This window comes from Arachis hypogaea, chromosome 7 (genome assembly GCF_003086295.3).
Source record: "Arachis hypogaea cultivar Tifrunner chromosome 7, arahy.Tifrunner.gnm2.J5K5, whole genome shotgun sequence".
Classification (NCBI taxonomy): Eukaryota; Viridiplantae; Streptophyta; class Magnoliopsida; order Fabales; family Fabaceae; genus Arachis; species Arachis hypogaea.
In genome coordinates, this window is record NC_092042.1 from 20,600,887 (window position 1) to 20,618,853 (window position 17,967).

The 17,967-nt window shown below is 35.2% G+C and overlaps 1 protein-coding gene, 1 non-coding gene and 1 pseudogene across 2 annotated transcripts; 2 read left to right on the plus strand and 1 right to left on the minus strand.

Moving 5' to 3' along the window:
* Positions 1-3,134: 3,134 nt before the first annotated feature.
* Positions 3,135-3,242, plus strand: LOC112704438 (small nucleolar RNA R71). Its single transcript, XR_003155063.1, has one exon. It is a non-coding gene; the product is annotated as a small nucleolar RNA R71 (small nucleolar RNA).
* Positions 3,243-13,556: 10,314 nt separating this feature from the next.
* LOC112701256 (WRKY transcription factor 6-like) lies at positions 13,557-14,123 on the minus strand (annotated as a pseudogene).
* A 1,977-nt stretch (positions 14,124-16,100) lies between these two features.
* On the plus strand, positions 16,101-17,060 carry LOC112704022 (uncharacterized). The gene has a single exon (XM_025755609.3). The coding sequence runs from the start codon at positions 16,204-16,206 to the stop codon at positions 16,915-16,917; it is 714 nt and encodes a 237-aa protein (XP_025611394.1). The 5' UTR covers positions 16,101-16,203; the 3' UTR covers positions 16,918-17,060.
* The last annotated feature ends 907 nt before the right edge of the window (positions 17,061-17,967 follow it).

Here is a 17,967-nt window from a genome sequence, read left to right on the forward strand (position 1 = left end):
AGTGTGAACCCGGATCCAAAGAATTGGCTTACTATGGTTCGGGGGAAATACTTGGATTTTAGTCCGGAAAATATAAGATTGGCATTCAACTTGCCCATGATGCAAGGAGATGAACATCCTTACACTAGAAGGGTCAACTTTGATCAAAGGTTGGACCAAGTCCTCACAGTCATCTGTGAAAAGGGCGCCCAATGGAAGAGAGATTCAAGAGGAAAGCTGGTTCAATTGAGAAGGCATGACCTCAAGCCCGTGGCTAGAGGATGGTTGGAGTTCATCCAACGCTCAATCATTCCCACGAGCAACCGGTCCGAAGTTACTATAGACTGGGCCATCATGATCCATAGCATCATGATTGCAGAAGAAGTAGAGGTTCATGAGGTTATAGCTCAAGAACTTTATAAGGTGGCGGACAAGTCCTCTACCTTGGCAAGGTTAGCCTTTTCTCATTTCATTTGTCACCTCTGTTATTCAGTTGGAGTTGACATAGAGGGAGACACCCTCATTGATGAGGACAAGCCCATTACTAAGAAGAGGATGGAGCAAACAAGAGACCCCTCTCATCATCAAATCCCTGAGATGCCTCAAGGGATGCACTTTCCTCCACAAAACTATTGGGAGCAACTAAACACCTCCCTAGGAGAATTGAGTTCCAACATGGGACAACTAAGGGTGGAGCACCAAGAACACTCCATCCTCCTCCATGAAATTAGAGAAGATCAAAGAATCATGAGAGAGGAGCAACAAAGACAAGGAAGAGACATTGAGGAGCTCAAGCACTCCATAGGATCTTCAAGAGGAAGAACAAGCCGCCATCACTAAGGTGGACCCGTTCTTTAATTTCCTTGTTCTTTATTTTCTATTTTTCGAAAATTATGCTTATGTTTATCTATGTTTGTGTCTTGTGATCATTAGTGTCTTAGTGTCTATGCCTTAAAGTTATGAATGTCCTATGAATCCATCACCTTTCTTAAATGAAAAATGTTCTTAATTGAAAAGAGAAGAATTTCATGAATTTTGAATTTTATAACAGTTTAATTATTTTGATGTGGTGGCAATACTTTTGTTTTCTGAATGTATGCTTAAACAGTGCATATGTCTTTTGAATTTGTGGTTCATGAATGTTGACTCTTGAAAGAATGATGAAAAAGGAGACATGTTACTGAGGATCTGAAAAATCATAAAAATGATTCTTGAAGCAAGAAAAAGCAGTGAATACAAAAAAAAAGAAAAAAATCGAAAAAAAAGAAAGAAAAAGAAAGAAAAAGAAAGAAAAAGAAAGAAATAAAGTTGTGATCCAAGGCAAAAAGAGTGTGCTTAAGAACCCTGGACACCTCTAGTTGGGGACTCTAGCAAAGCTAAGTCACAATCTAAAAAGGTTCACCCAATTATGTGTCTGTGGCATGTATGTATCCGGTGGTAATACTGGAAGACAGAGTGCTTTGGGCCACGGCCAAGACTCAATAAGTAGCTGTGTTCAAAAATCATCATACTTAACTAGGAGAATCAATAACACTATCTGGATTCTGAGTTCCTAAAGAAGCCAATCATTCTGAATTTCAAAGGATAGAGTGAGATGCCAAAACTGTTCAGAGGCAAAAAGCTAAAAGCCCCGCTCATCTAATTAATACTGATCTTCATAGATGTTTTTGGAATTCATTGTATATTCTCTTCTTTTTATCTTATTTGATTTTCAGTTGCTTGGGGACAAGCAACAATTTAAGTTTGGTGTTGTGATCTAGAGATCTAGAGTGATCAAAAGTTGAAAATACAATAGTAAAAGGTCCTATATATAGAGAACTAGTAGCCTAGGGTTTACAGAGATGAGTAAATGACATAAAAATCCACTTCTGGGCCCACTTGGTGTGTGCTTGGGCTGAGCATTGAAGCATTTTCGTATAGAGACTCTTCTTGGAGTTAAACGCCAGCTTTGGTGCCAGTTTGGGCGTTTAACTCCCATCCTTGTGCCAGTTCCGGCGTTTAACGCTGGGAATTCTGAAGGTGACTTTGAACGCCGGTTTGGGCCATCAAATTTTGGGCAAAGTATGGACTATCATATATTGCTGGAAAGCCCAGGATGTCTACTTTCCAACGCCGTTGAGAGCGCGCCAATTAGGCTTCTGTAGCTCCAGGAAATCCACTTTGAGGGCAGAGAGGTCAGAATCCAATAGCATCTGCAGTCCTTTTTAGTCTCTGAATCAGATTTTTGCTCAGGTCCCTCAATTTCAGCCAGAAAATACCTGAAATCACAGAAAAACACACAAACTCATAGTAAAGTCCAGAAAAGTGAATTTTAACTAAAAACTAATAAAAATATACTAAAAACTAACTAAATCATACTAAAAACATACTAAAAACAATGCCAAAAAGCGTACAAATCATCCGCTCATCAACTCTCCTTTTGGATTCTCTTCTGTATTGCTTGGAAGAGTACTAGGAGGGAGTTCAGTAACTTTCTTACTCAGCTGACCCACTTGTGCCTCCAAGTTTCTAATGGAAGACTTTGTTTTAGTCATGAAACTTTGAGTGATTTTGATTAGATCAAAGACCATGGTTGCTAAGTCAGAGTGGCTCTGCTTAGAATTCTCTGTCTGTTGCTGAGAAGATGATGGAAAAGGCTTGCCATTGCTAAACCTGTTTCTTCCATCATTATTGTTGTTGAAACCTTGTTGAGGTCTCTGTTGATCCTTCCATGAGAGATTTGGATGATTTCTCCATGAAGGATTATAGGTGTTTCCATAGGGTTCTCCCATGTAATTCACCTCTTCCATTGATGGGTTCTCAGGATCATAATCTTCTTCTTCAGATGAAGCGTCCTTAGTACTGCCTGGTGCAGCTTGCATTCCAGACAGACTTTGAGAAATCATATTGACTTGCTGAGTCAATATTTTGTTCTGAGCCAATATGGCATTCAGAGTATCAATCTCAAGAACTCCTTTCTTCTGATTCATCCCATTGTTCACAGGATTCCTTTCAGAAGTGTACATGAATTGGTTATTTGCAACCATTTCAATGAGTTCTTGAGCTTCTGCAGGCGTCTTCTTCAGATGAAGAGATCCTCTAGCAGAGCTGTCCAATGACATCTTGGACAGTTCAGACAGACCATCATAGAAGATACCTATGATTCTCCATTCAGAAAGCTTGTCAGAAGGACACTTTTTGATCAATTGTTTGTATCTTTCCCAAGCTTCATAGAGGGATTCACCTTCTTTCTGTCTGAAGGTTTGGACTTCCACTCTAAGCTTACTCAATTTTTGAGGTGGAAAGAACTTTGCCAATAAGGCATTGACTAGCTTTTCCCAAGAGTTCAGGCTTTCTTTAGGTTGTGAGTCCAACCATATCCTAGCTCTGTCTTTTACAGCAAAAGGGAATATCATAAGTCTGTAGACCTCAGGGTCAACCCCATTGGTCTTGACAGTGTCACAGATTTGCAAGAATTCAGCTAAAAACTGATGAGGATCTTCCAATGGAAGTCCATGGAACTTGCAATTCTGTTGCATTAGAGAAACTAATTGAGGCTTAAGCTCAAAGTTGTTTGCTCCAATAGCAGGGATAGAGATGCTTCTCCCATAGAAGTTGGGAGTAGGTGCAGTAAAGTCACCCATCACCTTCCTTGCATTGTTGGCATTGTTGTTATTTTCGGTTGCCATTTCTTCTTCTTGTTTGAAGATTTCTGTTAGGTCCTCTACAGAGAGTAGTGCTTTAGCTTCTCTTAGCTTTCACTTCAAGGTCCTTTCAGGTTCAGAGTCAGCTTCAACAAGAATGCTTTTGTCTTTGCTCCTGCTCATATGAAAGAGAAGAAAACAAGAAAATATGGAGTCCTCTATGTCACAATATAGAGATTCCTTGAGGTGTCAGAGGAAAAAAAAATAGAAGGAGGAGGTAGAAGAATTTGAACTTATCAAGAGAGATAGAGTTCGAATTGTGCATTGAGGAGGAGTGTTAGTCCATAAATAGAAGGATGTGAGAAGAGGGGAAGAAATTTTCGAAAATTAAAGTGAATTAATTAAAAGAAATTTTGAAAAATGGCAAATGATTTTCGAAAAATAAGATTGGGAAAGAAATTAAGTCAAATTGAAAAAGATTTTGAAATTAGAAATCAACAAGATATGATTGAAAACTATTTTGAAAAAGATGTGATTAAGAAGATATGATTGAAAAACAATTTAAAAAGATTTGATTTTTAAAATTAATGACTTGGCTAACAAGAAATTTAAAAGATATGATTCAGACATTAAACCTTTCTCAACAGAAAAGGCAACATACTTGAAATGTTGAATCAAATCATTAATTATTAGCAAGTATTTTTGAAAATGGAAAGAAATTGATTTTGAAAATATATGATTGAAAAGATTTGATTTGAAAAAGATTTGATTTTGAAAAATTATGAAAACTTGAAAAAGATTTGCATTAAAAACAAAATCTTCCCTACCCTTTTGGGCGTTAAACGCCCAGCCAGGTATCCTGGCTGGCGTTTAAACGCCAATTTTCCTTCCTCACTGGGCGTTTTGAATGCCCATCTTTTTCTGTGTAATTCCTCTGCTGTATATTCTGAATCTTCAATTCTCTATATTATTGACTTTAAAAGACACAAATTAAAATTTTTTTTGAATTTTTAATGATGAGAAATAATCAAAATGAAACTAAGATCAAATAAACAATGCATGCAAGACACCAAACTTAGAAGTTTGTATACTATTGACACTAACAAATTGAGAATACATATGAGAAACAACAAAACACTCAAGACAAGAGAATTTAAAGATCAGAGTAAGAAAAACATCAAGAACAACTTGAAGATCAATGAAGACACATGATTGAATTCGTAAAATGAGACACTAAACTCTAACAAGAAATGTTTTTGGTTTTTATGATTTTGTAATTTTTTTTATTTTTCGAAATTTATTTGGAAAAAGAAAATAAAGAGGATCAAAACTTTTAATAAGAATTCCAGGAATCATGCAATGTTAGTCTAAAGCTGTAGTCTAAAAAGATTAGACATGGCTAGCCAAGCTTTAGCAGGACATTGCATTCAAGAGCTAAATTGATGAGAATCAATCAGCTTTGGTGATGATAAGTACATCACCTTGAAACTCTAGAATTCATTCTTAAAAATTCTGAAGAAAAATACCTAATCTAAGCAACAAGATGAACCGACAGTTGTCCAAACTCGAACAATCCCCGACAACGGCGTCAAAAACTTGGTGCACGAAATTGTGATCATCAATGGCGCCATCAACATGGTACGCTCAATTGCAATCTCAACTCTTTATCACAACTTCGCACAACTAACCAGCAAGTGCACTAGGTCGTCCAAGTAATAAACCTTACGCGAATAAGGGTCGATCCCACGGAGATTGTTGGTATGAAGCAAACTATGGTCATCTTGTAAATCTTAGTCAGGCAGATTCAAATGGTTATGGAGGATTAATGACTAAAAGATAAATAAAACATAAAATAAAGATAGAGATACTTATGTAATTCATTGGTGAGAAATTCAGATAAGCGTATGGAGATGCTTTGTCCCTTCCGTCTCTCTGCTTTCCTACTGTCTTCATTCAATCCTTCTTACTCCTTTCCATGGCAAGCTGTATGTTGGGCATCACCGTTGTCAATGGCTACAGTCCCGTCCTCTCAGTGAAAATGTTCAACGCGCTCTGTCACAACACGGCTATTCATCTGTCGGTTCTCGATCATGTCGGAATAGAATCCAGTGATTCTTTTGTGTTTGTCACTAACGCCCCACAATCGCGAGTTTGAATCTCATCACAGTCATTCAATCCTTGAATCCTACTCAAAATACCATAGACAAGGTTTAGACCTTTTGGATTCTCAAGAATGCCACCATCAATTCTAGCTTATACCACGAAGATTCTGATTAAGGAATCCAAGAGATATCCACTCATCTAAGGTAGAACGGAGGTGGTTGTCAGGCACACGTTCATAGGTGAGAATGATGATGAGTGTCACGGATCATCACATTCATCAAGTTGAGGAACAAGTGATATCTTAGAACAAGAATAAGCTGAATTGAATAGAAGAACAATAGTAATTGCATTGATACTCGAGGTACAGCAGAGCTCTACACCTTAATCTATGGTGTGTAGAAACTCCACCGTTGAAAATACATAAGAACAAGGTCTAGGCATGGCCGAATGGCCAGCCTCCATGATCTAAGAACTAGACGTCCAAAGATGATCCTAAGATCTAAAGTGATCAAAAGATGTCTAATACGATAGCAAAAGGTCCTATTTGTAGAGAACTAGTAGCTTAGGGTTTACAAAGATGAGTAAATGACATAAAAATCCACTTCCGGGCCCACTTGGTGTGTGCTTGGGATGAACATTGAAGCTTTCATGTGTAGAGACTTTTCTTGGAGTTAAACGCCAGCTTTTGTACCAGTTTGGGCGTTTAACTCCCATTCTTGTGCCAGTTCCGGCGTTTAACGCCAGAATTCTTGAGCTGACTTGGGACGCCTGTTTGGGCCATCAAATCTCGGGCAAAGTATGAACTATTATAGATTGCGAGAAAGCCCAGGATGTCAACTTTCCAACGCAATTGAGAGCGCACCAATTGGGCTTCTGTAGCTCCAAAAAATCTACTTCGAGTGCAGGGAGGTCAAAATCCAACAGCATCTGCAGTCCTTTTTAGCCTCTGAATCAGATTTTTACTCAGGTCCCTCAATTTCAGCCAGAAAATACCTGAAATCACAGAAAAACACACAAACTCATAGTAAAGTCCAAAAAAGTGAATTTTAAATAAAAACTAATAAAAACATAATAAAAACTAACTAAAACATACTAAAAACATACTAAAAACAATGCCAAAAAGCGTATAAATTATCCGCTCATCACTGACCGGCGATTACTAGTGATTCCAGCTTCACATTTTTTTGATTTTCTTTTATTCGAATACAATTCAAAGATGTACAAAAATCAAGCAAGAAATAAAAGAAAAGCCATTTTTCAAGCAATTTAGTATCATACTAGTTATCAAGAACCTGCAGATTGTAATACCTGGTCTAATCGAAATTAATTAAATAATAAGTTAAATAGGAGCGAATATGGTTGGAAGATTTGGCTATTGGAATTTGATGATTTAAATATGATATTTGGATTCAGTGAATTTTTCCGAGTCGGAAAACATAGTTTTCTACGTAAAAGCGCGCAGTGAAATTTTGACCGGCAGTACCGGCTGAGACCTGTCTGGTACTGCAGTTGAGAAAATTGATTATGAGTAAATAAGATTAAGAAATGAAGAATTATAATTAGGGGAGGTAGAAATATTTGAAGTGCGATTTAGAGCGCTAATCTTAAAGGTTTTGGTCCAAAATTGGGCCAACGGACAAAAATAAGTGAACCGGGCCTAAGTGGGCCCAAGACCCAACATATATAAACATTAGTTATGAGTATTTCAGCTCATTTTACCCTAAAAGGAAGGGTTGGGGCGCTGAATTGAGAAGAGAGAAGAGAAGAGAGAAAACCTAACTCTCTTTGATCTTCAAACCACCATAACTTGAGTTACAGGGCTCCGATTGACGAGCCGTTTGTGGTCACGCATCGCTCTTCTTATCTTCTACAATTCTATCTAAGTTTTGTGGTGAGTATTCCATTTATCTCTGTCTAGTTTTTGAAATTCCCCACTGTTACACGTTTTTGGGTAGTTAGTGTTGAAATCTTGTGATTTTGGGTGTTTAGAGATACTCCAACATGGATTCTAAGTGGGTTCTATCCCTACTTCCTATGGGCTGAGGTAAGAAGTGCTCAAACCCTTGTGATTTGTCATTTTTATGAGCCTTAGGTTGATGTATGTATGTGAAATTGGTTATGTTAGTGTATTTGGTGATTTTGATGCACAATTGGGAGGTTGGTGTTGCTTTTGGAGCTTTGGTGAGGCTTGGAGCTAAGGGTTGGTGGAGACTTCCATAGAAGAGGCTCAATTGGTTTGGCTACAAGAGGTACGGTTTAAGTTTCATTTAAGTACTGTGTGGTGTGATGAGAATTCCTAGGCTAGATGTCCCTAGGATTAAGTTTGGATTATATAAATGGTTGGTGCTAATATGTATAGTTGGTATGTAATGTGAATTAATGATTGGGTTGAAAATTGTGTGGCCTTATATGCTTGGTGTATTGAGAATTTGGTGTATTGGGTAATGAGTATTGATTTGTGGTTTATGCATTTAAATTGTGAACTTAGACCGGAGGCCGTGAATCTTGGGCTGGAGGCCGGAAAGAGGTCAGGAAGGTAAGTTGATGTGTGCATTGTATGATGACACAGGTGATTGGATGAATTTCAGATAATGAATATATGAATGATTGGGTTGGTTATTGAATAATAAGGTTTGAGGAGTTGAAGTGTGGAATTTGGTAATTTTGGGTGAAGTTGTATAGATGAGGTATGTTTGGGTTTGGTTGAGGTATGTTATGTGGTCATATATGTGATCATGATTATTGATGCCTTGATGGTATGATGATGCATGAGAGATATGTATGTTGTGATATATGCTTGAGAAATGATTAAGGTTGATTTGTGGGTGAAACCATGTGATAGTGAGTATGATATTGATTATGTATAATGATGATTGATTGGAAATAGTATTGTTGGAAATTGGGATGAGGAAGGATGTATGACATGTTAATGTGTTTGTAATTTAGCCATTTGTTTGAAATGGGTAAAAATGGTTATATGGCGGTTTTGTGAATTGTGGTAATATGTTAGTGTATGAGTTGAGGAGGCTTAATGTTGATTTTGATATACTTTGATTGATTTCAAAGAAAAGGGATGAAATTGGCATGTTTTAGTTTATTTTGAAAAGAGATGGAAATGGCTTGTTTTGAAAATGGCACTTTACGGTTTTGAGTGAAAATATGGTTTTTAGGCATACTTTGACGGGACATAACTTGGACTGCGGATTTCTGTTTTGTGCCAAACTTGTTTAAAAGTGAAATTGGATCCAAGATGTCCATGCCGTTCGAAGAACGGGCAAAAAACGATTTAAAATGAGAAAGTTATGTCCGTCGGAAGATTGGGGGTTGAATCTGTGAATTCTGCAGCTTTTAACTTAGAAAATTTTTAGCAGAATGACCCTCCACGCGTAGACGCACTTGGCACGTACGCGTCGTTCTTCAAGAAGGCACCATCCACGCGTACGCGTGGTGTGCGCGTGCGCGTCGATGCGCTGCATCCAATGCCCAGCCATTTTCCCGAGAGTTGTGCCAGAGTTGTGCCAGTTTTGTGCCTGGGGCGCAAATGCACCCACGCATACGCGAGGCTGACGTGTACGCGTCGTGTGGCTGTGTTTCAATCCGCGCGTCCACATGTATGACGCATACGCGTCGATGAGCTTTGTGGCCATCCACGCGTGCGCGTGGCCCTGTTTTCATGCCAAAGTTGATTTTTGAGTTTTAAAAGCCAAATCTCATACTTCTAAGCCTTCGATCTCACCCCTTATGTATTAAATCTTTATGATATTCCTAGCAATGAGGAAGGAGCTAGGGGATGTGGTAACTTGCGAATGAAGCAAGGGGAAAAGTTGTGATCAATGATGATCAAAGATGATTATATGAGATATGGAGGATGACAGTGGAAGTACCGTGTATGCCATGAGCCGAAGGGCTATATTTATTGATAAATGGCTGGTTCTTAATTGAACCATGAGCCGGATGGCTGAGTTATTGCCGGGTTATGGCAAAGCCATTATTGATTATGGCTGAGTATAAATGCATATATGATTAATGAATGAATGTGTTAAATGGATAATAATGGAAAATATTGAAATGTGATGTGTGAACCCGGGTAGTAGGCAGTGGCGTTGTCCACTTGCTCCGGGTATGAGAATGTTTATGATAAATGAGTTTAATTATGGAGTTTTGAATGAACGTATTTGTGATACCTGGGTAGTAGTAAGGGGTGATGGTTCATCCCGCTTACTCCAGGTTAATGTTTGAGATTTGATAATAATGAGGATTGCTTTTAAACTGAACGAATGTATATTCTGAGATCCTATGAAGTAGCAAGGATTGTGGTTCGTCCCACTTGCTCCAGGTCAGAGATTGTGACGCCTGGGTAGTAGCGACAGTAGTGGTGAATCCACTCGCTCCAGATTGAGCTTTTGAACACCCGCCTGGGTAGTAGCCGCAGTAGTGGTTATTCCACTGGCTCTGGGTTGAGCGGGTAGTAGCAAGGGGGTTGTAGCTCAAGCCTACTTGCTCCGCAAGGGGTGTTTCTGTCCAATGGTTAGCTACCAGGACATGTTAGGTTGGCTATATAACCGACAGATGATATCATCAGCCATAGGACAGGCATACATCATTTGCATATGTTTGAATTGTTTGGGTTTGCCTATTTGTTTTGGATTTCTACATCATATGCTATGTTAACTGATTATGTGCTACTTGTTCTACTTGTACCTTATTTGTGTATTACTTGCCTGTATTGCTTGTGCTTGTACAACTGAGAGGCCCCTCATGCTGGTGTCGGTGGATGTTGAGGGCTGTTCTTGATGAGATAATTTGAGCTCCCTGGGTAGACGCAGTGATGTGGTTTCACTAGCTCCAGACGAGGGTATGATGTATTGATACAGAATTGCTGAGGTAGAATAACTGGTGATGGTTTTGTTTATGAGTCTGAGTCTGATTCGTGGAAGAGTCAGCGAGTTGGGAAACATGTGAAACATGAAATTAGTTTTAGCACTCCTTTATGACAGTTGCCTATTCATGGATTAGCGAGAACCTAGGATGGATAATTGTTGAAGAAGTTTAGGATGTTTAGTGAGTTTTTATTACAGTGCATTGTATTTATTTGGCACTTTTACCGTACTGGGAACCCATGGACCCGGGGTTCTCATTCCGTATATATCTCTTGTTTTTCAGATACAGGTCCAGGTGCTCAGAAGTGAGCTGTGGTTCGTCTGAGAGACGGCAAAGATCTTTATTTTCTCTACTTTGTATTTTGCTTAGAATCTCTCCACCTTTGTTTTGAAAAGATTATATTATGTATTGAACTCTTTTGAACTTGCCTATAGAGGCTCTCATGTTTCCTTTGGGAGAGATTAGGATATACTGTTGTCAACTACTTTCATACTGTACCCTAGCCGGCCTAAACTTCGCGGGTCGCGACTAGTGGCTATTTACTTATGTTATATATATCTATTTGTTATCTATCTCTTAATCTCCTTTATGCCTTGTCCGGATATCGCTTTCGGCTTCACGTTTTATTTTTTTGTTGTTGAAACGTGAGTGATACGTCTTCGCGATTTTATTTCTACTCTTTTCAGGCTTCTCGATTAATACTCCTTTCGAATTTACCTATATTTATATATTAAAAATCCACCTGAGAGTCGTACCACTGTAATATCATTGACTTATGACTCGAGCATAAGGATTTGAATATTAGGGTGTTACACAGATAAATCACAAGTTTTAGTTATCAGGTTGTACCTATTTTTCATGACAAATACAAGAGGATTTAAGGTAAAGTTCTTCATACTTACATGGATATTCGCTATAGTCTAAGGCTGAAGGAGGGATTATCACTTCATTGATTTTCTTGAAATCAAAGTCCTATACAACAACACACCCTAAATCAAAATCATAATTAATCATGATAATATGACATATCTAACAAATTCAAAGCAATACCTCTACAATAGTGTCTGAACTAAATTCCTTCCTCCACTTGAGCATGTTAGCACACATTAGCTTTGTTTTCTCAATATCAAATTTTCTTGCCCTGAGAAATCTATATGAAAAAAAATATAGAGTAAGCAACATAGCTGTTTCTAAAGAAAATCAATTTATCAGGATTTCAAATATATATATATTAGTATCAAAGTAAAAGAGTGTCGCGAAATCAAAATTTAAAAATTAGCAAAAATTCCTTGCACTATACCAAAAATTTCGTCGCGAAATCAATAAACAAAAATATCATTACTAATTGTATTGCCATCAAGTTACTGAATAGTCGCAAAAGTAAAAGCCAAATCCGAAATCAGAGAAATAATCAATCAAGCTAAATTAATGTGGAGATCACAAAACTCACAAAAAAGCCTCGATGGAAGAACGCAGAAGGAAGGCAAATATGAAGGAATGCACAATAAAACGCAAAAGGAGATCTCAAAAATTACCACGTCGTGACCTGAGGAGATGCGTCGACGGAAGAGACAACGGAAAAAGATATTGTCAAAGCACGTTGTCGCATTGGCGCTAGTGGCAAGTAGATGAATGGCTGTGGCTGTGGCGGTGACGGGGAGGCGGCGACGACAACGGTAATGCTGCAATTTAGGGTTTTCATTAGTAGGTCTTGCTTACTCTCTCCCTCACTGGAAACTAAGCCTATGTTTTATTTTGGTATGAGCTTTGAGTGTTTGGGTGGGCTTTAGAAGTGTGGGTGTTTTAATTTTGTGTAAATACTGAGATTTTTATTTAGGGGGATTTTGTAAATTGCTACAAACAGATGATGTTGTAGAGGTTTTTAAAAACTTTTATTATAAAACCTCCACCAAGTAATAAAAATTTTGTAGTGCTAAAATGTATCACATAACATTCTCTCATTAAAATTAAGATAAAATATTTTTTTAAAATTAATAAACTCTCTTCTTCTATCCTGTTATCTATCTATCTTTCTCCACTTTTTATTTTTTATATTAAGAAGAGAACAATGTTTTTTTGGACTATGGACTATTGAGGTACTAATTTCAAATGTGGCACCGTTTAATTTGGGAACAAAAATCGGACTCTCCATTTTTTGGAGTACAAAAATTGAACCCTCCGATTTCTACTTCTAAAAAAGATTAAAAATTTGAGATACAAAAATCAGACTTAATAATTTCTTTACTTTCCACAATTTAAAAAAACACTCTAATTACAATGATAAAGTATATAATCCATCTCACATCCATATATATATATATATATATATATATATATATATATATATATATATATATATATATATATATATATATATTCATGTCTCTCCCTTTCTTTATTTCTCTTTACCCTTTTCACTCTCATACAATTTATAATTTATATTTTATATTACTAATTTGACAAACTAAAATGTGTCATGAGAAATTTTTTATTATAATTAAAATAAAATTTTTCTCTCCAAAATTAACAAATTCTCTCTCTTTTTTCTTCTTTAAAAAATAAATTAATAGAGTAATATAATTTAAATAAATTCATAAAAATATATATAAGAAATACATTAAATTTATAATTAAAAAAATTCTGTAATATTATTCACATAAAAAATATATTGTATATTATTATATGCATATTTTTTTAATTTTTATTTAGTTTGAAATTTTCAACGCTTATCGTTCTAATCTATATTTTCACTTCTCTCCCTTCAAATATTTATTACATATATATAATTTGGAGAGAATACTAATGTTGTGATTAATAATTGGAGAAACGCGTTGCTCCTCAACTCTTCTCCGCCTCCAACCCTAAATGTAACAACTCTCGACTGCTCACAGCGTCTTCAGCAGTGACGGGATCTTCGTTATCATCATGCCGATTATGGCGGAGATGGTTGTCGTTGTTGTTATTACCATCTCAAGTACTGTTTGATTTATTATTATTGTTGTTGTTGTTGTTGTTGTTACCTCCGATGATGGAAGAGATGGCGGCTGCAATAACAGCAGTGAAGTTAGGATCGGTGGTGATGGCTGCAGTAACGGAATCAGCCAGGGATGGCAGCTGTTGCTGTAGTTGGTTAGATTTTCGATTGGGAAGAGGCAGCAACTTGTTGAGACAATTGAAGACCAAAGAATTTTGATTGATTATATAGGGCTTGAGTCTCAAAGTTTTGTGGGTGACCTTGAAAATTGGGTAATTGGAACAAAGGGACAACATTAAGAGGATGATGATGCCTAATTGGAAGAGTGAAAGTATTATTAGTATTATTTGATAATGATGTATTTTGGTGAGGTCCAATGTGACAGTTGAAAATGGTGCCCAAGCTGAGAGTGTTGCCATACTTCAAGAAGTAAAAGAAATAGAACCCGATGAAAAATTAGCTCTTACTAGGAGGTTTGGTGGGTTCATAATTCCATCTACACTTGACATCGAACCTGATAGTAATATGGTGGCAGTTGTTGTGGTGGTTGATGCCACGGCCATGACTGCCAATGAAGAAGGGAGGGAAAGAGGGGAAGAGAAAGGATATTGGAAGAAAAGGAAAAAGAAGAAGGGACATTATGGTAAATGTGTATTTTTATTACGGTAAACGTTATTGAAAACCTAATTACAAATTTTAATTTTTTATAGGGATCAAATTATAAACTTTTAAAGTGTGGGAATTAATTTTCAATTTCATTAAAAGTGTAGGGACTAATTGTATAATTTAACCTTAATTTTATACTAATATCTAATCATATTTTTATAAAAAAAAATTAATTTTAAATCACAAACATGAAAATTAATTATTTTTATTTGTGTAACAGAGTAGACTAAGGATCAGTTTAGGTAAACAACATAATTAATTTTTTTCGTTTCCACGATATCCCCCAATCCCCGATAGGTTAAGGACTAATCCGTCACGGATTTGAGCTCCATTTAAGGGTATGCCGCTAGCCAATGGGTTGCTGCATGCACAAGGTGGAATTCGAACCCTCGACACTTGCTTAAGCGGACGAGTGAGCTGACCACTCGACCAACCCAAGTTGGTTACATAATTAAGTTCTTTTGAAAACATAGCTTAAAACATAAGGACTACTTATATTAAAAGTAGGAGTAAACACCCAACCTGGTCCTTATCCATTTTCACGAAGGACAAAGCGATCCCTGTCTAAAAAAAGAGACACTTTGACCCTCAACCTTTTTATTTTGGGACAATATGATCCCTCTGTTAAAAAATTATTTAAATAATAATAAAAATTAGTTTTGCGGAAATTTTATTTGTATTTTGTTGGGGTTTTAAATCTCTACAAACTATTAATAAGTTTGTTTTTGAAAAATTCCTTCACAAATGGTGGTTAAGTGAAGAAAAACTATCAATAAAAATGATGCCACAAAAAAAAGTAATTGTAGTACAAATACTTTTTAAAAGAAAAAAATAACATCGAATAAGAAATGAAAAAAAAGAACTTTAATATTGATAATATTGGTATTAGTGATGATGACGGTAGAGGAGATAATGATAATGATAAATCAATAAAAATAATAGAAGTAAGAGCCATAATAATGAGAATGAAGAAGGTAGTGGTAGTAGTGGTAGTAATTAGCTATATTATTGAAAATAATTTTGTGAAGGTTTAAAACCCCCCACAAAATATAAATAAAATCCCCACAAAATCAATTTTTATTATTATTTAAATAATTTTTTAACAGATGGATTGTATTGTTCCAAAATAAAAAAGTTGATGGTCGAAGTGTCCCTTTTTTTTTTGGACAGAATCGCTTTGTCCTTCGTGAAAATGAACAATGACCAGATTGAATGTTTACTCTTAAAAGCAACTTATAAATAAATTATTTTATATTTGAAAAGTTATCATCATAGAAGTACTTGTTTTAAAATTGTTTAATAATAGGAGTGATAAAATAGTTTTTGAGAGAAAAATAAGTTAATTTTTTTTACTTCTTCAAAAGCTATTAAACAATTTTGTGAAAAATTAAAAATATTATTAAAAAATTATACCAAATATTATTAATGTAACTTTTTATAAGTCAAAAACTCAAAGTAGTTTTTGAAACTTTTCAAACGGCCTTAATATCTAATTAAATATAAAAATATGCACTTTAAATTCTTTTAAATTTTAGATAATAAATTTAAAATTAATTATTAATAAAAAATTAAACTCTTTTACATAAAAATAATAATTAAAAATTTTATTATTTAATTTTTTTATCTACAGGGACTCCGATCTTTTTAATCGACAAAAACTTTATTCCTTACGATCTTTTTATAAAAATAGTATAATTTTATACATCTTTTTTATCACAATCTATAATATCTGAATAAAATTAACATAAATTTAAAAAATTTATATTTTCGTGATATTATTATGGACAAAAACACTAATATATTTCTTTATTTTATATGATGTCGAGTGAGGTAAGAACAATTAAAATAATCCCACGATCGGTCCTTATTTTTTAAATACTGCCATTTGACTAGCTGCCATTTCAGACCTTCAGCACTACAACTTCACGAACCTTAAAGAAACAATTGAAAGGCCCTACACTTGAAAATTTAAGCGGCATGCCAACCCAGAATTCCTACCATCTAAACCAGAAAAGGCTATGGAGATTTGTGGGATTTATGTCAAGTGTCAATGGATTTCTCTGTTATGCTAAGAGTTCCTCTTTCAAACGTCTATTTGGAGAGTGGAACTTGTTGAAGATCATTCTTTACACCCTGTTAAGTTTCAGCATCAGCATCATCATGCTATTTCCCAAGAAATACAGGATTTCAAGGAGCTTCTTGCTTAAAGCTTACGTGGGTGTTCTGGTTTTGCTACTAACCTCTCTCTACTCATTTTTCTATGATAAATCTAACAATGGAAAACCAGACCTACTAGGCATTTTTTCGAGTGCTTCTTTTGCTTTGATGTCTTTGTCCCTGTCATGGCAAATTGATCTTGGCTTTGAAGCTGAGCTCCTCAGTTTCTTCCTTGGATGCCTAACTGTTCAACTCATGAAGATCAACTTGATGTTTTCCATCGTTGCAGCCATCTTTTGCTACTCTCTCATGATTCTTCGTTCCAAATCGGAATCTCAATCGCATGTTGGAACACTAAGAACGCAAGACCATGTAACAGTAGAAATCGGAGCTACAGATGGAGTAGTTGAAAGAGGAGATGATGACTACTTAAACTCCTTCCAATATCTCGAACAACAAAAGCAGGATGATGGATGCAATTGGAGAAAATATGAAGAGAAACTGATGCACGAGTATGAAGAATTAATAGGCTAAAAGTATTCATTCAAATATATTTATAATAAATTTTGTGTTTATTTTTTCTTTAGGGTCTTTTAAGATTAAGAGGTATATCCTTGTCATGCTATTTATTTATTCTTTATAAGGAATGAAAACTTTTAAGACGTTGCTTGCAAAAAGCTAATGACCCGGTTCCAAATTTTATTCTTCCTGAGCTTGTGTTTTGGTAGGATACAAATTCAATTTCTCAGGTTTTGTGCTCTTTCACTACTACTAGATGAGGATAATTATTTTCACACATATGCATTTGCTTTCACATATATGGTTTTGACTATGAATTGGCTTGTTTCTAGTCCAAAGTCCAAGTTGCCAAAATATGTTATAGATTTTACTAAGTTTCTTTCTTTTTCCTTCAAGAGCATAGGAAAGAAAAAAAGAAATTTTTCATTTTTTATTTTGTTATACAAAATTTTTATTTGTAATTGCTGATAAAGATCCTGGAAAACTACAATAATAGAAGCTTTTATCGTCCCTAATTTAGTTTTTGAGGATGAGAAAATATAGAAACTAAATTTTTAATTAGTTAATATTAGTTATTTTTTAATTTTAAAAATTCTTATTTTTAGAAGAGTTATAGTTTATGATTTATAATTAAAAATTTATGATTTAGAGTCTAATAAAATTTAAAATAAATAAAATAATTTTAAAAATGTTGGGCAGCTATATTTTAAGGAGTATTCAGTATACAAATATTGGTCAATTAAATTTATAATTAATTTTATAAGTGACTCAATTGATATGCTCCTCCTTTAACCTTTGGCGGAAAGAAAAATTTAATTCACGCTAGATTGATCCTTAAAGACAAAAGGACCAATTATGAGATTATTTTAATTGTTGTTATCTTAGTGGACATCTTATAAAATGAAGAAATATATTTAATAGGAAATATTAGTCATTTTTATTATAAAATTATCTTTTTTTAGAGGATTTAAAATTTAGAATATAAATTTAGAATTTAAAATAATTCATAGTAAAAAATAATTTTAAAATATTTATTGATATTAATTAAAAAATACTTCTCAAGTT

Coding starts and splice junctions, on each gene's coding strand:
- LOC112704022 (XM_025755609.3), top strand. CDS start 16,204: ATGCCAACCCAGAATTCCTACCATCTAAACCAGAAAAGGCTATGGAGA.